The following is a 23,309-nucleotide window of genomic DNA, read 5'->3' on the forward strand; positions in this document are numbered from 1 at the left end:
TTCCGGAGCTATGAAATGCCCACATACACATACGTATCGATATAAATACACAGACGCCTGGCTGGGCAGCCCCCACCCGCCTCATCCTGCGCAGGCACGTGGCTGGGCTGGGCAGCTGCAAACAGCACCGTGCGCTGCTTCGCTCCCCAGCAACGCACACCCTTTTCTCTTTCTCCCAGACAGGCTGGTTTAAATGCTCCGTGACCCGAGGGCGCTTCTGGCGAGGCAGGCATGCAGCTGGCCTTACCACAGTCTAGTCTGTAGCCCTTACCCAGCTTAGGTTTTCTGGCAAAAATGGTGATCCACGTGCGATACGTCCTGCAGCTCTTCCTGGGCTGGGGGCGATGCCAGAGTGGCTGCGAGGGAAGATCTCTCTCTGTTGCCCAGTACACTCTGATTTTCCCCAGTCTTTGGGACACAGGAGCATTTCAGCCCTACAAAGAGCTCAGAGCTAGCCTGAGATAGAGTTTGTCCCACACACCTGTGGGCCAGAGGCAGCATGGAAAAAGGAGATTGTCACGGGAGCAGAGGCTAGTTTGGATGCGCATCCTTCATCTGGGCTCCCAGTAGTTCGGGCTGCAGTATGAGGGTGTCATCCAGACCCCTCTGCACCTGGAGAAGAGGGACTGGCATCCCCAGAGTTCACATCGAGGTGAACAGCTGAGGATAAATGGAATGACTTTTATTCTTCGTCTATTCATGATATCACTGGTGGCTGCTGTGACCAGAGCCACAGGTCACAATGACATCAGGCTGTTAATGGGACAAAAGGGTGACAACTGGGGATGATTCAAGAACCAGGGACAGGGCAGGGGGGAAGAGGTGGCCACAGGGAGCAGACACAGTGCCGCTGCCTCCTCCCTGGTAGACAGCGTGAGCTGGTTTCCGCGAGCATGCACACGCAGCGTTCAAACAGGGACAGCGCGGTGGCTGGGGAAAGGGCTGGCTGGCTGGGAACTCTCTGAAATTAAACTAATTGCATTGCCTAGCAAATTGTAACAGCAGCTATGATATTTTGCACTCCTCCAAGGATGTAGAGTGGCTTTATGAGCGTTAATTAACTCAGACTCGTACAACGCGCCTGTGAGGCAGATACAATTAGATCCACGGAGAGGGGAAGTCAGCAGCCCTAGGTCCCACAGCATGGCAGTGCGGAGGCAGCACATGCAGCCTGGGAGATCTCGCGGTACCCCCAGGACCGGCTCCCTCCCCGGGGTCCGATTGCAGCCCAGGAGGTCCCACTCCCAGGGCTCCACTCTCATTACCCATCCCAGCTCCCTGCATGCTTGCATCCATATTCATCATGACTTCCTAGAACAAACATGAGGCAAAACCATGAGAAGTAGTTTTGCTAATAAAGAGCCAGCAGCCGCAGCCCTCTGTCCTGTCCGGGTCCAGTGGAGCCTGTCTGTCCTCACCTCCTGATTCCCCTGCCATGTCCCCTCCTCTGCTCCCGCCCCGTGCACCCACCCTGAGCAGCCCGTGAGGCCCTGCAGCTCCACGTCAGAGCGCTCCCACTGCCCACTGCGTGCTGGGCATGCGGCAGCCTTGCAGAGGTAGGAGGCAGCGCAGGGGTCCTGGATGCTCTGTGCGCTTGGCTCTGCATTCCTGCCCTCTCCTCTCCCCACTAAGAGCCGCGGGACTCCGTCCAGCAAGGCGCCTGTGCTCCAGGCAGTGTTGTCTGTGGTTTGGAGCAAGGGGGAGAGAAGCGGAAAACTTCGCAGACATGCATGTAAATAAAATATTTTTAAGTGAGTTTCCCATGAGGTGTCAGCAGCTCTTTAATACTATGCTGCCTTTGCCGGCTGATCATGTCGTCGCTCCAGCTGGTGGGGAGAGTGGCTGCCAGCTGCCCACAGGAACAGGAAGACAGCAATGTCTCCTCTTGCCTGGAAGACCTGCGCTGGCTCATCCTCAAGCACCGCTCTCGACTCTACAAAGGAATAGCTTCTTGCAACGGGTAGCAGGATGGCAGCAAGCGGGTCAGCGGCAAACGTGTGCAGCCACAGATTGCTGCCCTGTCCCCAGTGGGGAGTGGAGACGCAGGTCCCAGCCACGAGTTATGAAGGAGTTTGCTCAGAAATTAAGAGCTTGGTTGTTCTCGAAGGGATGGAACTGGATGTAGCCTTCTGCGTCACGCCGTCACTCCAGCCCTGCCCAGCTGGCAGGCTGGGACGCCTGCCCTGACCCTGGAGATCCCCCCCTTCCTCCAGAGACCAGCAGGAAGCAAAGGATAAAGCCACACAGCTGCACGTAGTCCTGCACTGGGTGCCCAGCTGGCCTCTGTCCTAATCGTGGAGCTGAGGACGTTTTGAGATTGTTAGGGAGAAACACCAAACACACATACAGGGGTGCCCTGCCTGCACCCCTGGGCACCCACCTGCGGCACTGCCAGAAGGCAGGAGCGTGGTCTTGGTGGCGTGCCCCACAGCCACCACTGGCAGGGCACCGTGCCCTCCCCACGGCTCCCATCACTGCTGTCGCTCCAGCAGGTGGGAGGGTTTTGTACAGAGTGGGGATGACTGCTACGAACGTCAGCTTTAATAGCAGACTTCACCTTAGCCGGACAAAAAACCTCTTTGCCCTGTGGCAAAGCCAATGCAGCTGAGCTGCATAAACTCACCAGGTCAAATCTGGCCATTTGCAATTTGCACCTTCTTAGCACGGGGAAGAAATAGTTATTTCCCCTAATTACATGTTAAATGCCAAATAAATGCCCTATCCTCTATGGTAATTGCAATGTCACTGAATGATTAATGCCTGCTCTACAAGCTGAGAATCTGCACAACATTTGCAAACCGTAATAACCCAGCTCCCCCGAGTTACCGAGCTCTGCATGGCATTTCTGCCACCGGTCATTTGCTGGGCTCTGGTGAGCCAACACAAAGGCTGGTCTCCGGACTTGCCAGAGCATGTCTGCAGCAGGACGCAAGCTGACAGAGAAAATGCTGCTTCTGCACCCGCGTCAAGAGCTGTGCCTGTTCTTGACTCACGAGCGAGCCCGGCTGCGGGGCACGGGAGCGGGCGGCTGCGCTTCCCTGGCTGCGTGCTTTGCACAGCACCGCTGCCGGGGCTCCGGCCCGCCACAAGGCGTGGGAACGGCCCCACTCCCCACGGCCCTGCAGGACCCCGGCGGGTCCCCTGGTCGGAGCAGAGCGCTCCGTGTGCGGTGCCAGGCCCGCTCGCCCCCAGCCCCAGCAGCTGCGTGGCCGCGGGGCGCGCAGGCGCCCGCCCCAGGGCAGAGGCTCCTTGAAGCCGCTCATGCCACAGCCAGGCGACCCGGCACGGCGCTGATCGATACCAGGCTGAACATCAAAATTAATTCTCCAGGCGATCTCACATTGCCATAGCGAGCAGTGCCCTCCTCCCTGTGATTTCTGCAGAAGTGCCGTTATTCCGTGACCCAACGACGCGGCGTGCGAAGGGGAGGGGTCCGGCCCCATGGCACCCACCAGCCAGCCCGGCAGCCGCAGGAGGCCGGGGCTGAGCCGCGCTCCGCCGCCCGCAGCCGCTCCTGCGGGGCCAGCTGCCGGCGAGGCGCAGAGGCTTTCAAGTTCAGTTTTATATGTATATGAGGGTCTGGAACGGTGACACTTGCTAATTACGTTTTAGAAAATAACAAAAGGAAATTCTAGAGAAACGCTAGCATTTAGTCTTCCTCCCTCCCCACACACAGGTTTTTTCCACTTTTTTAAAGAAATAATCTTTTAAGCATTAAAAAACTCCCCAGTGCTGCCGGTGCAAATGCAGTGTAACCTTGAATTATATGTAGCAGGGCTGGCTTTCATTATTTATTAGCAAGATCAATTAGAATATTCTGTTTGCAGAAGAATATAATCCAATATGTACTTCAAGCACTAACAGCTAAATATATGCTTATTTAAAAATCAATCTAAAAGTCAAGGTTTCCTTTGTAAATCCTTACTACAGATTAAAAAAAAATGCTTTTGAGTGTTACCACCTGCTGAATGCTGTAGTCTCAAGGAGACAGTTATACATTTTAAAACATCTCAAATGGGAATTGATTATAAAAGGCAAACAATTGCTGAAGCCCCGGCACAGAGGGCCCCCGGCTGGCTGGCGCGCATGTGGGCTGCGCGGCTCCCACGGGTGGGCACACCGGGACCCCGCGGGGGAGCGGGGACAAGCACCCCCCGCCCGGGCAGCGACAGGCGCCCACCTCCCTGCACGGTGGCGAGGGCAGCGGCAGCTCCCGCTGGCACCGGGCGCGTGCCAGCCGCGCCGAGTGACTCACCACCAGCTCACAGCATCCCTGCAGAGGCTTATTTTTCATTGACTTGCCTGGGCTGACATGGAGCCAAAGCATCCGCCTGACAGCCCGGCCCAGGATCCGCAGTGTCCTCGCCTTTCTCCCTTGAGTCACAGGTTTCTAAGATTAATTGTCATGTATTATTTATTGACCTCAGCCACGACCTTGGCCCGGCGCGGTTTCCTTCGCGAGCGCCGCCACGCCGCAGCGATGGTGGCGGCGGGCAGGGGAGCGCCGGCGGCGCGGGGCGGTGGGCGCCCCGCGGCCCTGGAGACGCCCCGGCCACTTCGCTGCCGGCCCGCACAGCCGTGCCCCGGCTGTGCCAGTGCTCGCTTTCATCTCTCCCCTGCCGTAAGCCAGGCACGGGCACGCTCAGCAAGCCTCCAGGTTCCCCGTCTTTCTTAAGCTCTGTCTCTTTCGTCTTTCATTTCTAAATCTTATCTCCAGGTAAAGAGGGTATGTGACGGGATCAAAAGGTGACCTTTAACAAGGTTAGCAGAGCCTCAAACGATATCCCTGCAAGTTCGTGCACGCTGGAGTGTTAAAGGGAATGGTTCTCTCATCTCCCGTTCCTCGGTGGAAAAGTTGTTTTACAAAGATCTCTGCCAAAAGTCCGTGCAGCGGGCTGAGAAAACTTTCTTAAAAACCCAACACCCGGAGTCAGGCACAGGCTGTCCTCCAGCTTCTGAGAACGCAATCGGTAAAGACTTCTGAAGTATTTCCTTCTCTGTTCAAGCTCCCAGTCTGCCAATTCCCTGGGTCTAACAGATTCCCGACTATTCCCCATCTTTCACTTAGCTAAATAAAATCACTTGAATGCCTCTTAGGAGGAGCATTACTGCCATGGAGGGAGGTCGGGCAGAAGCAGTCAGAATGATTAGAGTGATGAGCGGGCTGGAAACGCATCCAAAGAGCGTGGACAGAGACCCCGCGCTGGCTGCTGGGATGCTCCTGGCCCTGGGGGGAGCGAGCGGCCCCCTCATGCTGGGGCTTCCCCGTGCCTCCTTGGCAGCGGTGTGTCCCGCAGGGGCCTGAGGTCCTCCCGGCCACGCTGGAGAGGTGTGGGGAGGCGCCAGCAGCACGAGCGGGGGACGGCAGATCCATTCCTGAGGACACTGTGCCCTTTGACCTACGAGCCGGGGGTCACTCCAGCCTTGGCCGCAACCAAGACCTCCGCACCTCTTCTAAGCTCCTTGTGCATAAATTCCAGGTGGAAGAAGAACAGCCTGGGCTAAGGGACGACGTGGGCACATGCTGTTGCGGTTCCTGAGCTCTGCCGCACTGTGGGGCCGACCGGCCACAGCGCCACATCCCCCGGCAGATGCGGAGGGGAGCAGGGAGGGCCGGCGGCTGCGCTGTGCTGGACCACGAGGGCAGCCCCGCACCCCCCCAGCGCCGGCCCGGAGCTGGCCCTGGTGACGACGGGACCCCCACGCCGCTGGCGGGGCGAGGGGCCGCGGCGGAGCTCGCCAGTGCTTCTGCGCGTGGCAGGGCGCCCGAAGCGAAGTGAACAGACGGGAGCGGGTGGGCGGGTGGGGATGAGACCGGCGTTAATCATTTCCGTGGCACCGCGCACGAGCGCAGCAGCGCACAGCCTGCTCCGCTCCGCTGCCAAGCGCTGCGCACGGTGGACGAAGGCACAGGCGACCGGCTCCGCGCAAATGCTGCCCGTTCAGCGCAGCCAGCCCGCCACAGCTCAGCCGGCCGAGAGAGGGGTCCCCTCTGCATCCCCTCCCCGGCCCCACGCCGCCGGTGAGACGGACGAGAGGCGCCAGCTCTGGGTGCTCCAGGATGGGATGGGATGGTCCAAGTCGTGTTCCCACCTCTGGCTTCCTCGTGCACACACGTCCCTGCAGTGCCTCGCCACAGCAATGGCAAAACCCCCCCAGGCAGGCCAGCAACCAAGGGGTTAAAGAGCCTTGTTATTCCTTTCATACCTGGGCTCTGCTTATTTGCAGACTGAATTTCCCAGAAGCCAAGGCTTTTTACTAGTGGATCTGCTGTAGAACCATGTTATTATAGATTGCAAGTTCCTTAAAGGTCAGATAACACAATACAATTGAATCATATTAGTGAGCATAGTGACTTGGTATTTTACTAAGAAAACCCATAAAAGCAGATTGTTTGTTGCAGAGAAACATACGTTGTATAATAAAGTCAGTGTAATTGTCTCCAGAAACAAACAATCGGTTTACGAGAAAAAAAACCTCCCTGTAATTGTGGGTCCTCGGTGCAGCTGCTGTCAGGGCCAGGCACTGGGAGGGTATTGAGTGCAGATATTGCAAGTCTGTATTTTACAATTTAGGTTACAGTACCTAAATGCATCGCAGAAGACCTAGTAGGGAAATAAACAATTTCCAAGTGTATTGTTGAGAGACAAATATTCAATAGTTCATTTAATGTATGGTTTGCAGTTAGCGGTTAATCTGAGACAATGCAGAGGGAGCCGTGTTTCACACTGCTATTAAGGAAATGCAGAATTGATTGTGAGGATGATTGAAGATTTCTGAAGAGCACAATTCCCAAGTCCGTGATGACCCCTCCTTTTTTTTTTTCTAATTTGTCTGTAATCTACTCAGACAAATCCTTTTATCACGTTTATTTCCTAAGTTACAATTGGCGTGATTAATTACTTAACTTTACAGTCCTGCTCTCTGCCGCACACACTAATTTTTCTTCCTTTTAAAATGGTTTTCCATCCCAAATAGACGTATTTCCTTTTTACGCTCCTTTACTCTGTCCCACTGACTCTTGCCGGCAATAACCGATCCTGCCGGCAGAGCCTCCAGCCGAGGCCTCCCCGGGACCTGCCCAGCCGCCGCCTGTGCCTGCTCTGATTTCGCCGCTCCTTCTGGAGGCAGTGGGCACCGTCCGTCGAGGGGCTCCGGCCTTTCCACGGGGAGAGGAAAAGCACGAACCTCTTTCTCCAAAAAGCTGGGTGCTCGTCAGACCCAGGAGGGCCGCAGCCACTCTGCCAGCCTGGAAATTCTCATTTGGTTCTAGATTTAATCTCGTAATGAAAAAGGAATTGGAACCAGCGCAATGGTTGTAACCTACCCTCGTCACAGAAAGAAGGGGAAAAGTAATTTAAAACAAAAAAGATTGAATACACAAAGCCACGTCTCCTCTCGCCCACCTTTAGCTCCTGTGTTGGCTGTCCCCCACCCAGGGGGAGCGGAGGAGGAACGTGTGGGCTCCCACCTCCCGCCCCGTGCCGGCTCCCGGCTCCCTCTCCGCAGCGTGCCGCTGCGTCCCAGCCAAACGGCGGTGAAACACGCGCGGAAAAGCAATTACATTTAAATCTCGTTTCCTCTTTCTACCTTGCCTTTCTCTTTTCTCTACTTAGATGCTCTTCAGCGTTGTAACTAATATGATTTGTGTTTAGCACAGTGTGAAACAAGAATGATTTATAAGTCTGTTAGTACTATACACCTACCTGACGCCATCTCAGACCCCCGAAAGGGCACTCCAAGAGCAGATTGCCGAGAGAGTTCTGGCATTACATGTAATTATTTGTATACCCTGCCCACATAATCACCGTTTTTCTGGCTCTTGCGACTCCCGTGTGCTTTTCTTAAGCCACACCGGGCTCTGCTATGGGAGAAAACGGAACCGGGACCCTCGACCAGCCCCAGCGCCACACACCAGCCACTGCCCACGCTGCTTCAATGAACTGATCTGCTGGGTTTAAATTGATGTTTCAGCCTAGATTAACTTGTGCCTTAGCTAAACAAATACAAGCTCAGTCTCTGCATTTCATTAGCAGCAGCTAAGGCAAAGGCTCTGCGCGCTTGGGAACCGATCACACCCGACTCCTTCAACATGTTCAGAAGCCCAGCATGTTCACGGCTATCTTGGTGAGTCGGGTGCCAAAGTCCTACTGAAAGTCTCTGGGGTCAGCCAAGTTTTACCCGCAGCTCCGAGAGAGGCTCTGTCAGTGAGGATCCCGCGCCTGTGCGCTAGCAAGTGCCCTTCATTAATTCTTAATGCTGCCCCAAGTACATCCAGCGTCGTCCCCGGCTTGGCAGCCCGCCCCTGCGAAGCGGGGCAGACAATAAGCAGGGCCCCCTCCCTTTCCTTCAACGTATAACAAGAAGCCAAATGAAATAATGAAAGAAACTCATTTTAATGCCACAGAGGGAATTGTTTTATTGCTAAAGCAGCAAATAGAACTAATTGAATCCGCTGGAAAAAAAAAAAAAAAAAAAGGAGGAAAGGAAAGGAAAGGGTAGGTGTGGTGCACAGACAGAAAGGGCGAACAGAGGCCTGAATATTCATGGGCCTGGAAACTGCAAATCCTTGAATGCAAAGTATCTTCACAACTGATAATACTGCCAATGGCGATGCACACACAGTGCTTGGAGAGAGGCAGTCGGGAATGTTTGCATTCACAATTTTTATTTTTTTTTAAGTAATATTATGGAACAAATTCTCTGGCTCATTAAGCTGCTTTGCACCTCCCTGGTAAAACAGAACAGCCTGGGAGCGAGCACCGTGGCCGGCACCGATTCCCACCCGCAGCTGAGCCCACGGCGAGGCTGGGCAGGGCAAGGCGGCCGCACCGCCTGCCCGGAGGAGCCCCACCGACCACCGCCGTGCCACATCCGCAGGCAGCAGGCACCCCGGGACAGTTTCACTGCCCGCCAGGGACAGGCAGCTGCCTGCGGATTAGGGGGCTGCAAAGGCAGCTGCGCTCCCCCGTCCCCGCCGCAGGCTGAGTGCAGTCCCGCGCGGCCGGGCCGCAGAGCTGGGGCACGTAATCCCAAATCACTTCCCATGTCACATGCTGCCAGTTAGATCTGCCACAAGCTTTTAAATGCACTGTTTTCAGCGAACCTTAATTTTTGGTGGCAACATATATATTAATGTAGAGGGTTGCACTTTAATTAAGGCAGCACTCATGTTCTTCATTACAATACTAAGTCATCCAGCAAGAAACACCAAGGATATAAATCCTGTTAATGAAGAAGGAACTACGTATTCTACACTGTACATTTAAGCACAGCGGCAGCAATGTACAAAATGACTGTGACATGAAGTGCAAGTGGTGCTGCGGGAGAAAAACCGTACTAGAAATGCAACTTATACCCTGAAAGGCCACGTGGCACCCACTGGGCACCACCGCAACTGTAGGCCCTGAATCTGCATCCCAAAGGCATACCAAACAGCCTGTTGTACCTCAAGCGACTTTTTCCCCCCCTAGAAAAAACCAAGGCATGACTAGGCTGTATGGGTCTGCTGGAGGGGTTGCGCAGTGCCCAGGCTCCTCCAGCCCCGATGCCTGCGGGCGGGAGGGGAAGGTCTGCAGCAGAGACCCTCCGTCCTGCCCACAGAGCCGCAGGACGAGGTGTCCTTCCCCCGCGCAGCTCCTGCTGGGCGCCATGCGCCCACCTCAGCGGTAACTCGGGGCCGAGCTCTCCCCAGGCTCGCCGGAGGACAGAGCCATGGGGTGAAATCCGCCCCCCTGCAGAGCCCCCCACTCCCTCCCCGCACCAGCATCCCAAACCCTCGCCCTCTGGGCACAGCAAAGAACTTGACACTCGCCTCCACCTGCGACGCACTCTAAACATCAGCAAAAGTTAATAGGGGGCACTGGCAGAGCTGCACTGGGGGAGGACCCTGAATCGGGCAGCAGGAGACTTGCATCCACCGTGGTGCCCTGTGGGGACCTCAGCCAGCAGGAATCCCCGCTCCTGAATACATTACCCCGACTGCAGTCAGCAGCTTTGAACTTAAACATTAATAAACGAGCTCCTTAAACACTCTGGCAATGGTAGAGCACTTTCTCACTATTGCCTACTGCAAAAAATGGCTGAAGAATTTCCGTTCAGGTTTTCCAAATGAAGCAGTCCGTGGCAGAGACACGGATGGTCTCCCACAGAGACAACCGCATCCCAAGACGAGAACGTTTCGGAATATTATGTGGGAACAGAGTAATAATAAAACACCTTGATGTAACTTTACCAGCAGTGGCTCTAGCAGAAAAGCCTGTAATGATCTAATAACACACTTCCCCTGCTGCCACTCCAGCCTCGAGAAATCCAGGGTAGTCTGAGCCTTAAATCCATCCCAGCTCTTCCTTTGTCATTAATTGTTAGGCTATTTGTATTACACATTTTACATACCAAATAGACTCCAATTTCATGGTGGGCTAGACTGCAGAAATGCTTCCTTTAATCTTTTTAATTCTAAGGTAGTATCAAACTTTAATATTTTCTAATGGAGTATACATTTACTCACATCTAACAATATCACTACAATTTAGGAGCAATAAAAGTCAAGCCCCCATCTGTATGATAAGCTTTCAGCTTTATTTCCAAAGTTCAATCAGTTAACCTAGGAGAGCAATAGCTTCCCTACAATGAGTAACGATGCAGAATAATATTTAGATAGAGATAAACCCTTTTTGCATAGGAAATTGCATTACAATTTGCTGGGTCTTAGAAATTCTCAGCAAGATGCTTTAGTTTACCAATGAAGTTATTGCCTCGGGCGTTTTTCCACTGTGCTTTGATTTTTTCAGGGGTTTCTAGAGGATTTTGAGCTGAGTAAGGCACCTTTATTGCTCCTGATCCAGGCATGTGTAGCAGACCCAGCGGCACCGCACGCGTGCCCTCCTCCCACGCCGATTCACCCATGGTGCTGACTGGGCGGCAGCGGGGGGAAGAGCATCCCAAAGAGCGGCTGCAGGGAGGGACCAGACCCCCGCCTCAGGGTGAGCCCCCCGGGCTCTCTGCTTCTCAGGATGGAGAGGCATGTGGGCACTGCCCACACTGCCAGCCAGAGACCCCCAGGGCTCCCCTGGCACCCTGGGCCCCCAACGAGCTCCCCAGGGGGGAAGCACACACATGGTTACAGCAGCAGTTGCAGCACATGCCTGGCTAGCTTGGATTGCTCCGGTTTAGCCAGATATTAGATTTATCGTGGGCAGCCATTAACAAAGGCTGGCGAGCAAGACCGTGGCCAAGTGCCTCCCCTCCGCTGCCGGGCCCCGGCCAGGGTCAGTCCCCTCGTGCCCAGAGCAGCTCCCAGCACCGCCACCACGCTCACATCTCCCTTCACACCAGCTAAAGTGCTTTCCCATCACACTGTCCAGCTCGCCTCGAGCCTCTCGAGTTCACACCCGGCCGCTGATTGCAGCAGTTTGCCTTTCTGTAGGTTTTTAACAGCCCGGGTAAGAAAGTCAGAGCCCTTTCCTGGGTTACCTCTGTCCCCCCGTGTGTCAGCTGGGTCCGCAGGCCCCCAGCGCCGCCGAGCAGAGGCAGCGGTTGGTGATTTGGGTTTAACACGGTTCAAATAAACAGCAGAGAAATTAGCTTGGAGTTGCGAGTGCTGACAGTGCAGGTGAGCAGCCACGGGATCAATGCTGGCGCTCCTGGGGGGACAGACCAAGCGGGGATGAACCCAAGGCCAATTAAAGACCTCCAGCAGCAACGGCGTCAGGATCCATGGTCTCCATCGGCATCTCTCAAGTCAGTGCTTTAGATGTAAAAGGGTCGGTTTGTTCTTAAGCAAGCGGGACTGGAGCCAAGTAATTAATAATTGATAACATGCCCGAGTGATGCAGCCCCTTCCACCCGCTGGTGAGCCAGGAGGCGACTCCTCCCCACGCGCTCGGGGACTCGGAGGTGGGTCCCCAACGTGGGGGCGGCTGCTGAACCCCCCGGTCACGGGGGCACCCGGAGGAGCCCCGAAGCCTCTGGAGCTGGTGCCTCCTTGCAGCTGGCGTTACACAGATCGGGTGGTTTTGGCTTTTGCTTGACTGGGTGATGGCAGCCCGTGCTGTCAGCTGCTGAATCCAAATGCGAATTTAACACACGCTTCTGACGCTGACGCTAGCTTTCCACCAGCGTGCTTGCTGCTCAGCTTAATTATATGAATGTCCATCAAGAATAAATACAGAAAGGGCAGAGCTGAGGCTGAAATAAAGTTATCTGCAGATGTGGATGAACACTAATAGAAAGTATATTATATTACTATACCATCTCAATGCAAGACGAAAGGAAATATGTTCTAAAACAAAGGAGAGCTGCGAATTGAGGCTACCAGAGCAACGTTGCTCTGCTCGGATCCAAAGTGATTACCCGCTAATAAAGGAGGGGGCCAAGTCCACTCCAGCCTGGCTCTGGAGGGAATGGAAATCAGATTTTGGCCTGAAATGTGTTACAGCTATCTCCATAATACAAAATAAAGTCTGGCAGATGGGGTTATTTTTATCCAAAGTGAGTTCTGTTTAGTAGGTCCGTAGCTACAACTGATGTCCCTTTGCTATTTCCTCTTGCCCCCGGTTCCCCTGCCTCAGTTTCTCTACGGCACTGACGAGATTGGAGCAGACAACCGCGGGTATATTTTGGGAGGATCCTACATTACTTAGCTGTAAAAATAAATTGTGAATTTTGCATCCACCCTCAGCATTTGGCCTGTTTATATTGCCAAATAAATTCTTTAAAGAAGTACTGTACTTCACAGGAGAGCTTGTCAAGGTAAATACCTTCATTTACATAAAATGTGACTAGCAATTGAAATGTTAAAGCCATAAAGAGCAAGTTTATGATCCATCCTTGATGCTTGGATGTATAATATGACAAGGGGGAAAATAGCACGCCTTGCAACATTTACTAAATTGGTGTGTTGACTCTGGGGATGGAAATGCGAGATTTGAAAAAACAGGTTGGAGGGGTTTTTTTGATTTTTTTTTTTTCTTTTTTCCATAAATATGAATCCTTTCCACAGCCTTCAAACAGTTGGCTGTTAAGTACTCTCCTTCAGCCTGGAAACAGCAGCTGGCTAAACAAACACAGACAGGGCCGGGCAGGGGCCTGCGCGGGAAGGAGCCACGCGGGACGCGGGGCTCCCCAGGGACGCTTGCCTCGGGTCACGGGGGGCGGCGGGACCCCGGCGCAGGAGGGGCACCTGGCCACGCTCAGCCACGCACTGGCGTCCCCCAGAAAGGCAGAAGCGGGGCCGTGGCGCAGCGGAGGCCTGAGCAGCAGCTCCCGCAGCCCCATCGCTGGCGAGGCCTCTGTGGGGCCTGCGGGGGGCCGGCGGGGGGCCTGGCGGGGGCTGGCGTGGGGCCAGCGTCGGGCCTGCGGGGGCCCTGCGGGGGGCCGGCGGGGGGCCAGGGTGCCCCCCGCTGGGCCACGGGGGCCGATCCTGCGCAGGCCTCCCTACCACCCACGGGCAAAGGCAGCACCGTGGTTTGCTGGGGCTGATCCAGCCTTTGATCTAAACAGTCATTTCTCACTGTGACTGAAAAGGCTCTTATAATTTAGGGGTTTCTTTTAAACTTTTTAAAAGGGAGGGGAAACCAATTTAAACCACTTTAAATCCTAAATAATACTTTTTAAAAAGTGAATGAAAAGGATAAAATGGACTGCTGCCTACATACATACCACAGTGAAATTATAATATCCACACTTAATGCTCTGGAAAGTTTGATAGTGCACGTTCCTCACCTGAACTCAGTACGAACATTTCAGCCATTCATTCATACTCGTACCCTTCTCAATTCATTGAAACCACTTCAAGCAAAAATCATTTGAAAGAAATTACCTCTGTGTATTACACCACGAGCAGTGAGAAATGTCCCACATGAGCCTCTCCAGCCCCCAAAGCAATAAAATTTCTGCTGAAGTGGATGATATAATGACTCAGGGAAAAGAAGTCCCCATGACAACAAGAGGTGAGAGAAATCCATGAAAAGCAAAAGACTCCGACCTCTCTTGATACAAGGTGTCACCAATTTGTGCTGGAATTTTCACTTTGAAAACCAAAAGCCTTTGTCTGTAACTTTCTCTGAGAACCTGTTGTTCCTTCTTTGCTAGTCTGGGCTTCGAACAAAGCAGAATGAGCCTCGCTAAATCAGAGACCGAGCAAGGGTCAGGCTCATCATTTAAACCCATGAACACAACCAGCTGACTCTTTGCCTTTCTCTTTTCCAAGGGGGCTGTTTTTCCCCAGGCCTATTTTAGGGTTTTTTGTAGCATCTACATGCTTGAGCAATACTGTATTCACACACAGAGTGAAGCTCACAAACTTTGACACTACAAGTAACACTTAAACCATTAGTGGCAAAGCACTGTAGCGTTTACTTAGTGGATTATTGAGCAAAATCCTAGAGAAAGTGTGTTCTTGAAAATACAGTGCAACAGTTTGATTATTTCACGCCTGTGTGCTCCAAGGGATGCTCCAAAAGCTATCGGAAGAGGCATCTCCACCTTGCTGAATTCACAGCCCCCTAAGCGCTTCTGCCAGGAGGCGCTGGGCTGCTCCCGTCGCGGGGTCCGGCACGCACCGGGGCTCGGAGGGGGAGCGGGGCAGGACCCAGCTGGGTGCAGCGGTGGGCTGCGGCACCAGCACACCCTCCGTCTGCCCTGCCGAGCGAGCGGTGCTGGCCGCGTCCCTGCCAGGGCGGAGCAGGGCAGGGACACAGGGGCTGCCAAGGTGGGGCTCAGCGCCTGGCCGTGCTGCCTCCCCCCTCACTCCAGCTCTCTCCGCACCCCGCACCCACCACCGCCTGCAAACACACGCGCTTTATCCAGAGGCAGAAGCAGCTACCAGCTCTGCAGGAGCGGGCCCTCCGGAGCTCTCGCTGCCGGCGTGTTGTCCCTCACACTTCTCTCACTCTCTTTGCAAGAAGAGCAAGCACAGTATGGAGGGGCCGCGGGTGCTGAACGCAGCTGCCATTCCCATGGCTACAATCAAGTAGCCTGTGGATAACCATCATCAGGTGATAAAACACTGCAAAGAGGCCCAACTCATTCCTGCATCCCATCCCTTGAGCGGAAACTGAGCAGAAAGGCTGGGAGAAGACTGCTGCCCAGCAAGGGTGCAGGGTGGGCTCCCCTGGCCCAGCATAGGGGCAGAGGCCAGGAGACCCCCAGCTCTGGCATGTGGCAGGTTCATGCCGGTAGCTGTGGTGCAGCAGAAAATCCATGCCTGATGCTAAAGCGGCCTCACTCCAGCCCCCAGATGGGTGAAACGCAGGGACCAAGCAGCAAAGAGCCTGGGCCCCTGCTCACAGCCTCCAGCCTGTAACCCAGCTCAGCCTAGACCCTCTGCCAGCTTTACTGAGAGCCGGACCCCGGCATCAGTGGGAGGTCAGCGCTGCACGCGTGTGCTTGCTCTGCATGGAAGACTTAGCCTAGAAAAAACAGTGCACATGTAGGACCTAACCCAGACCTAAAGGTTTAGGAAAGGCGAAAGGGACAAGATATTGAAAGAGCTGTGTTACATGGAAATACTTGCACAGCCTTCAACCCAGATTAATCCCGATGCACTGGGTCCACAGAAGAGGGAGGGCAGCTGAGTCACTACATTTCAGCAAAAGCCAGATCACAGCAGGTCCCAGAAAAACAATCAATACACTTTCCCTAAGTTACCAGAAGTGCAGAGGGCACAGTACACCGGGAAAGCCTTTTGCAGAGAAATACAGCAGCTACGAGGCATCTGCAGCAGTGCCCATCATTAGCCGCAAACCCCAACCTGTCTGTCCACTGTAGGTGTTCCTGTAGTGCCCATCAAAACAGACTCACAGCGCTGATGGAAGTGGTTTGATTTTCTGAATACCCTGAGCTGACTGGGGAGGCACAAGCATTACCCAGCAACGCAATTACAGCTCACAGTGAGGGTCACACTGTGTGGGACCGAGGCTGAAATGGCCCTGAACTATTGCTGCCCAACAGCTGTTAAGGGATGCTGCAGGGGGGCCTCACCGCACGTCCTCGGCCGTGACCGGCACCATTTCTGCCAGCAGCCACGGCGGCAGAGCCAGGAGCTCCCCGGCGGCATCAGCCCCGGTGCACACAGAGGCGGCCCCACCACACCAGCCTTCGGATCAGCACGGCAGGAGGGTAGGCGAGACGGCGAGCAGCCCTTGGGAGGAGCAGAGCCCGTTACAGTGATAACAGTGCATGACAGCCGCTTCCCCAGTACAGACGAGTTTAATGTCCACAGGGACCCAACTGAGAGCATTGGCTCCGCAGCCACAGCCAGCTGCTCCTTGGAACCGCTGGCTCAAGAGCACACGTTTATTACTGGGAGAAGAGCTCCCTGTCATGGTATTATTCGTTATTTGTACGAGGGTAGCAGCTCACAGAATAACACGCAGGCCTGACTGTTAGGGAGAACGCTCCAAAAAAACCCAGACAGGCAGTGAAAACAGCATTAGGCATGCAAGCCATTTCATTGCCTGTCATGGTGACTGCTCCCTGCAGTGGCTGCAACGGGACCGCTCCGCACATAAAGCTGTGCCCCGGTATAAGTGCTTAATGTGTGGAGGCCTAGGGCAGAGTGAGAGGAGCTTGGTCTAATTACAGAGACATTGCTGAAGCTTCTCCATGAAGGCCCCACTGAGAGGGAGGCCAGGAGTAAAGCAATGTGCATGCACACACAGAATTTAACTCCTGATTATTTGGAATACTCTTCTGTGCTGGTTTTGGCTGGGATAGAGTTACATTTCTCCACAGTAGCTAGTATGGGGTTGTGTTTTGGATTTGTGTTGGAAACAGTTTTGATAACCCAGGGAAGTTTTAGTAACTGCTGAGCAGGGCTTACACATAGCCAAGGCCTCTTCTGTCCTCACCGCACCCCAGCAGTAGCTGGGGGGGCACAAGGGGTTGGGAGGGGACACGGCCAGGACAGCGACCCCAGGGATGTCCCACACCACATGGTGTCATGGTCAGCATATGGAGCTGGGGGAGGAGGAGGAAGGGGGAGGAACGTTCAGAGTGATGCCATTTGCCTTCCCAAGTCACCGTTACACGTGATGGAGCCCTGCTGTCCTGGGGATGGCTGAGCACCCGCCTGCCCATGGAAGTAGTGAAGGAATTCCTTGTTTTGCTTTGCTTGCACACACAGCTTTTGCTTTACCTGTTAAACTGTCTTTATCTCAACCCACGAGTTTTCTCACTTTTACTCTTCTGATTCTCTCCCCCCTCCCACTGGCGGGGAGCGAGCGAGCAGCTGCGTGGGGCTGAGCTGCCGGCTGGGGTTAAACCACGACATCTTCAAATCAGTGAACTTTAAAACTCCACAATTTAAGTTCACCACTGTCAGATACTCTCTTTGCATTGTGGAGATCATATTTTTGTTAAAACTTCAAATTTGTTTTCAAAATACTGTTATGAATCCTCATTTTTTCTGCTAAACATAGCACGTCAAGACAGCCTTGAAAGTGTGAATGGACAAAACTGAACCACCTCACCACGCTGAGCTTGCAGGCAGCTGGGAACAGGGGGCTCGGAGCACTCGGCTGTTCCACTCAGCTCAGAGCTACAGAGACGCCAAAGTGCTAACATCTATTGTGTTGGTCGTTTGCACAAGCAGAACGACCCATCTAAAGCACCATCTGACCAACTGCTAAGAGCCCCCGCTCTCTTCACACAACCACCCGAAAGAGTTTCTCCTCCGCCAGCCCCGGAGCGGTCACCGGCAGTGCCTGAGCATCTGGTGGTGTCAGTGTCTGCACACGTGGAATCACCGCAGACCGCTGGCGGCGGGGCAGCGCGGCAGCTGTGCAGCGCCACAGGATCCCCTCTGCTTCTCCGCCGGTCACACGGAGCCGCCTGGGACCACAGCAAAGCCAGGGCTCTGCTGCAGAGCCCAGGTCCAGCCCTCCGGTGCGCGGCCCCTCCGACGGCTGTCGCAGCAGATGCCAAACCGAGGCCTGCAGCACCGCAAGGGGACAAACCTGTCCGAGGGGCCACAAAACCCTCTAACGCTCGTGCACCCTGGTTTCGTGCCCAGGCAAGAACTCGGGCATATCCCAGATGCTGCTAATGAACATTTGTAGATGGAAGCTAAATTCCTTCAGTGCTCAGGGGCCTCCGAAGCCTCCCCATCATTCTGCCGTCCTTGCTGCCCTCTCAGAAAGGATCTCACAATTCATTTCCAACTGCAGGGTAGCTCGGGGCAGGGCTCGCGGCAGGGACCATGCCCACTGAGGCATGAGCATCGCGTGGGAGAGAGCACATCACCAGTGCAGCCCAGCCACGGGGGCTGCGCAGCGGGGTTACCTGTGCCTGGGCTGACGGTGCAACCTGCTGCCTGGGCGTGCGAGGGAGCAGAAGGGCGCTTGGACACCGACAAGGAATCAGCAGCAGTTCCTACAGGGAGCAATGGCATACCCTGAGGTTTAGAAGGGACAAGTGGGTGGAAGAGCCACCAGCGACTTCCAAAGGAAAGGCAGATACCTGCTCCTTCCCACAACCCTCATCCCTGGTGGGACTAAGTTCTGGCGTATTATAAGGGACGAAGTCAGCAAAGTTCACCGCCAAAGATAATATGGACTGCCAGGTATTGGTGTCCTGGACTTAAGAGAGGGAGGTGAAGATGTGCAAGTAATACATATACCAGAGAGAAGTATTGCCACACTGTTAACAAAAGGAAAGGTTAAAAGTCACTTCCCACTCAGCTTTAACATACTGTTTAATGGTAGTCGAGTTACATCCTGCATTAAGGGAAAAAAAAAAACTAAGCTAGGAGATTTATCAGCAAAAGTTAATGCACGTGGAAGTATTAAGTGCAGTTTAAGGAAAGCTGTATCATTGAACTTGTCCTTCAGACAGCCCAACATTAGGATGTACGGAATCGCAAATGACAATTACGCAAACAATTCTGTCAGCATAACACCAACGAACCGAAACAAGCCTTCGACCCAGTTTGCATCAGTACATGTGTAGGAAGACCTCAGTTCGGTAATTTCTACATAAACTTTGACTGCAGAGCTAAAGCAATCAGAGACAGCACAGCTTTCCCTAAAGGTTACCAGGAAAACAGAACAGACTGCAGGGAGCTGGTGTAACAGGCTTGCCACGCTGCACCAGCCAACAGGCACAAAGCTATATTTGCACTGATTTCAGCCTCTGACTACTGCCCCGATATAGATCCCGGTCACGGCGTTTATAGCCGACTAACCTCCAGGCAGCAGAGACATGAATAACGCAACATGGGACACACACAAGAGAAACGGTAGCGCTTAGGTGCTGTCTCCATTTTACAGGTGGAGAAACTAACGTGGGGAAACTGCTTCACCCCCCTCCAGCTCTGCCGGACCAGAAGATACTCGCGGTGTTGGATGACAAAGCAAGGAATCCTGAGGGTCTCCTGTTTCCTTATTTCACTACATAAGAAAAAGCTTGACAGCATTAAAAGCTAACAGTTTATAAAAGGAAGTGTTCTATGCAAAATATAAACAAGAGATAGAAGTCACTGTAAGGAGATGCTATAAACACTTCAACTGTTGCTTCTTTGCTTAAAGAAAATTGACATTTCTGTGGATGGGAAAGACCTCCAATTACTCTACCCGGGACACAGCTGCAAGCAGCCAGCCTTCTTGGTGCACTCAATCAGGTAGTCTCAGAGAAGGCCAGGAAGAAATAGCTGCTTGTGTGGATGGCGATCTTTCCCCCCCTCCATTTTCACTTGGAATTTGTACAGCACCAAGCGCACCAGCCTGCTGGCCCGTGACAACAGCCCGGTACCAGCGCAGCACCGGGGAAACCTGTCGCTCCCACCGAGGTGGGGACCGCCAGCGCTGTGCAGCCTGGCGTCCTGTCCTAGCAAGGCTGAAAAACTTGCAAGGAGAAAGGAGAATAATGCTGGTTGGGTTGGGCAGGTGTGAAAATGGCTTAGGTTAAACAGTCAGAGCAAATCCTCAGGGTGACAATGGCAATTAAGCAGAGGTGTAATTTAATTATCCCATGACCAGAGAATCCTTCCCCCAGCCTACTGTGCCCTGGACCCTCACAAATCAGCTCTGACCCAAACTTTTCTTCCCCCACCTCTCTACCAGCGCAGCACAGCATCAGCTAAACAAACCACAGAGCTACCGCAGAGATGAAAAATACCAAAATGCATTCTGCAAATGAAAACCCGTCTGTGCCTTTTACTCCACGAGAGGAGTCACACCCACTCTCTAGCCCTTTTCTCGTAGCATGACTTTAAAGATGAAAAAGCAGCTGCTTGCCACATTCAGTGCTTGATCTTCTTCTGCCTATTTTGAATAAAACCAAACCTTTTCATATGCCGCTTTCTAGCCTCTTCCATCAAGTTTCTAAACTTATTTTTCAAGGCAAGCCTTTCTTACAGGTAAATTCAGTAAAATAAGATATAGTGTCTGAAATTATATATATAAACACAATAACCACAGTCAATTCTTTATTCCTTCCCCATGTTGGTACAGCACACTCAAAACACTCTCAGAGACAAATGCGCTTTCCCAGTGCTGATCTCCACTTTATTGAAGTCCCTCAAGAAAATCCCTCAGCATTTTAACAAAGCCAAGTGGATGCTACACCAAGTAAGTGTTATGAAGTCTTTGCTTCCACAATAGCCACAGAAAATTGCCTGGAGCTCCTTACATTTAAATGTTGTTGACGTGAAGACTGTGTACTCTATTTTAATAAAGAGTGACCAGATAATCCAAGCAGTAACTAACCTGCTGCCTCTATTTAGTATTTCCTTCCTTCCTTTTCAGAGCAGCTAAACACCCACCGTACTAAGCACAACAAAACGACAGAACTTATCAGTTTAGCCACAGACTATTTCTTATAAACAAAGTAGTATGGGTTGCTTGTAGCCCTAAGCTCAAGAACTACTAGTGATTTGCAAGTTCCACTGATGTTCTGCACTCTTTTTAGTTTTGAGCTTGAGAGGGAGAGAAACCCTGAGCCATTACAATTCATTGATTTGCTAAACAGGCCAAGGCACTTAACACTTCATTACCGCAGCCCAGTATTTTCTAATAATCAGAACTTTTAGCATGTGTCAGACAACAACATTTGGAGACTCCTTCACAAATAAAATTAGACCTTATCAATGGGAAAAAAAAAACAAACAAACAAAAAACAAACAAACAGAACTTTCTGACGTAGAACTTGTTGAATAAAGAGTAAACCTTGTTAGTGAAGTGAACCCTGCAGCTTGTATGAAAGCAGGCATCCTTCTCTTTAAAGCCCCTAGCATCACCTGGAACAACTGCGATCGTGTTTATTTCAGGATTTATTAATTACTGACCTATTTAGATGTGTTTTACACCAAGTGCAGCCGAACTACTACGCTCTGCTCAAGCGCTCTGTGCACGAGAGTTACAGGAGAAGGATGTTTTTACACATTTTCTGCCTTCTCCCACCGGAACACCGCATTTCCAAACACCGCAGCCGTCAGGCGAGGAGGCACCGGCGCGATCGCCCGGCCCGCCCTGGCAGCGCCGTTCGGCTCCCACGCTCCGCGGCCCCGCGACCCCCCACGACCCCCGCGACCCCCCGCCCGGGGTCCCCGGGACCCATTGTTCTGCCACCGCCCGGAGTCCTCGGCGGGGTCCTCGGGACCCACCGCCCAGGGCCACCCCGGTGGGGGGGGCGATCCAGGGACCCAGGGACCCAGCGCCCCGCCACCCACCGGGGTCCCCGGGAGGCAGCGCCCCGCCACCCACCGGGGCCATCCGGGGGTCCCCCCGGGACCGTTCCCCCGCGGTCGGGGAGGCCCCGCGGGTCGCGGCGGAGCCCCCGCGCCCTCACCTGTACCACTCCAGCCCCTTCTCGTAGTTCCTGTCGAAGAAGTGGGGCTCGGTGCCCACGGCGCGCACGTCGGGGTGCGCCCGGATGGCCTCCAGCAGCGCCCGCGTCCCCCCCTTCTTCACCCCAATGATGAGGGCTTGCGGCAGCCGCTTCTCCCCGTAGTCCGGCGTGGTGCTGCCGCCGCCGCGGCCCGCCGGGCTGCCGGCCCGGCTCAGCTCCTCGTCCGTGGTGCTCGACTCCTGCGGGTCCCTCTCGAAGGCTCCGCTCTGCGCCGTGATCACCTCCCCGGGGGCCAGCGGCGTCCGCAGCCAGGCGCCCGCCGCCCCTTCCCGGCTGCCGTTGGAGGCCCGCGTCGGAGCGGCGGAGCTGCCCGGGGGGCTGGCGGGGGAGCGGGGGGCCGCCGTGCCGGGGAGGGCGGCGGGGGAGCGGGGGGCCGCCGTGCCGGGGAGCGCGGCCGGGGAGCGGGGGGCCGCCGTGCCGGGGAGCGCGGCCGGGGAGCGGGGGGCCGCCGTGCCGGGGAGCGCGGCCGGGGAGCGGGGGGCCGCCGTGCCGGGGAGGGCGGCGGGGGAGCGCAGGGCGCCCGGGCCGGTGCCCCCCATGAGGCTGTAGCACAGGTAGGTGAGGCAGAGGGAGAGGCTGCACATGCAGAGGAGCTTCCGCGCCGGGGGCACCTTAGAGCCGCGCCCGCCCGGCACCCCCGGCTGGGCGGGGGGGGACATGGCTGCTCCCCGCTCCTCGCCCCGGGCACCGGGCGCACATGGTGTCAGCCGCCGCCCGGCCGCCCCCGCCGCATGGGGCGCCGCTGCCCTCCCGCCCCGCCGCCGCCGGGGGGGGGGAGCCCCGCATGGCACGGTCGCCGCCGGCCCCCGCCGGGCACCGGGGCTCCTGGGCTCAGCGCGGCCGCGCTCCGGTGCCGCCCCGGTGCCGCCGGCTCCGCACTGTTGCCGCCCGAGTTCCTGATGCTAAACTTTGTGCCGGGTGGGAGGCGGGAGCGCGCTCCCGGCGCGGGGAGGGCCCGCCCCCGCCGCCCCCGCCGCCGCCGCCGCCGCCGAGAGCGCGGGGAGCGCGCCCGCCCCGCCGAGCGCCGCGCCGGTCCCGCCGGGGCCGCACCGGGGCAGCACCGGGCCATCGTCTGTCCCTCCGGGGCAGCAGTGGGGCAGCGCCGGGGCAGCAGTGGGGCAGCACCGGGGCCGCACCGGGGCACCGGTCCCTCCGGGGAAGCGCCGGGGCAGCACCGCGGACAGCGGCGGGAAGCCCGGGGGCAGCCCGGGGGGAGCCCGGGGTCCCGCGGGGGCGGCGCTGGGCAGGGCAGGCCCCGGCTCGCTGCAGCCCTGCTGACCCCGGTGTGCAGGGGAGAGCCCCCCGGCCTGCCAGCCCACCCCACCTATCCTCCAGGGCCACCCGCTGTGCCACAGCCACCCCTTGCCAGTGCTCACAGCGCCGGGGAGGGCGCGGGGCCCAAGGGCAGGAGGCAGTGCCAGCTATCCTCTACAAATCCTCCTCCCTTCCCTCAGAAGTCA

The 23,309-nt window shown here is 55.2% G+C and overlaps 1 protein-coding gene across 1 annotated transcript in view; it reads right to left on the reverse strand.

Moving 5' to 3' along the window:
- HS3ST4 (heparan sulfate-glucosamine 3-sulfotransferase 4) overlaps nucleotides 1-22,508 on the reverse strand; it is a 62,602-nt gene extending 40,094 nt beyond the window's left edge. The window contains exon 1 of the mRNA XM_064461940.1: nucleotides 21,790-22,508. Within this exon, the coding sequence (XP_064318010.1) occupies nucleotides 21,790-22,508 (719 nt within the window). The remainder of the gene's footprint in view (nucleotides 1-21,789) is intronic.
- Nucleotides 22,509-23,309: the final 801 nt, after the last annotated feature.

Source organism: Phalacrocorax carbo, chromosome 10, assembly GCF_963921805.1.
Source record: "Phalacrocorax carbo chromosome 10, bPhaCar2.1, whole genome shotgun sequence".
In the NCBI taxonomy this organism is placed as follows: Eukaryota; Metazoa; Chordata; class Aves; order Suliformes; family Phalacrocoracidae; genus Phalacrocorax; species Phalacrocorax carbo.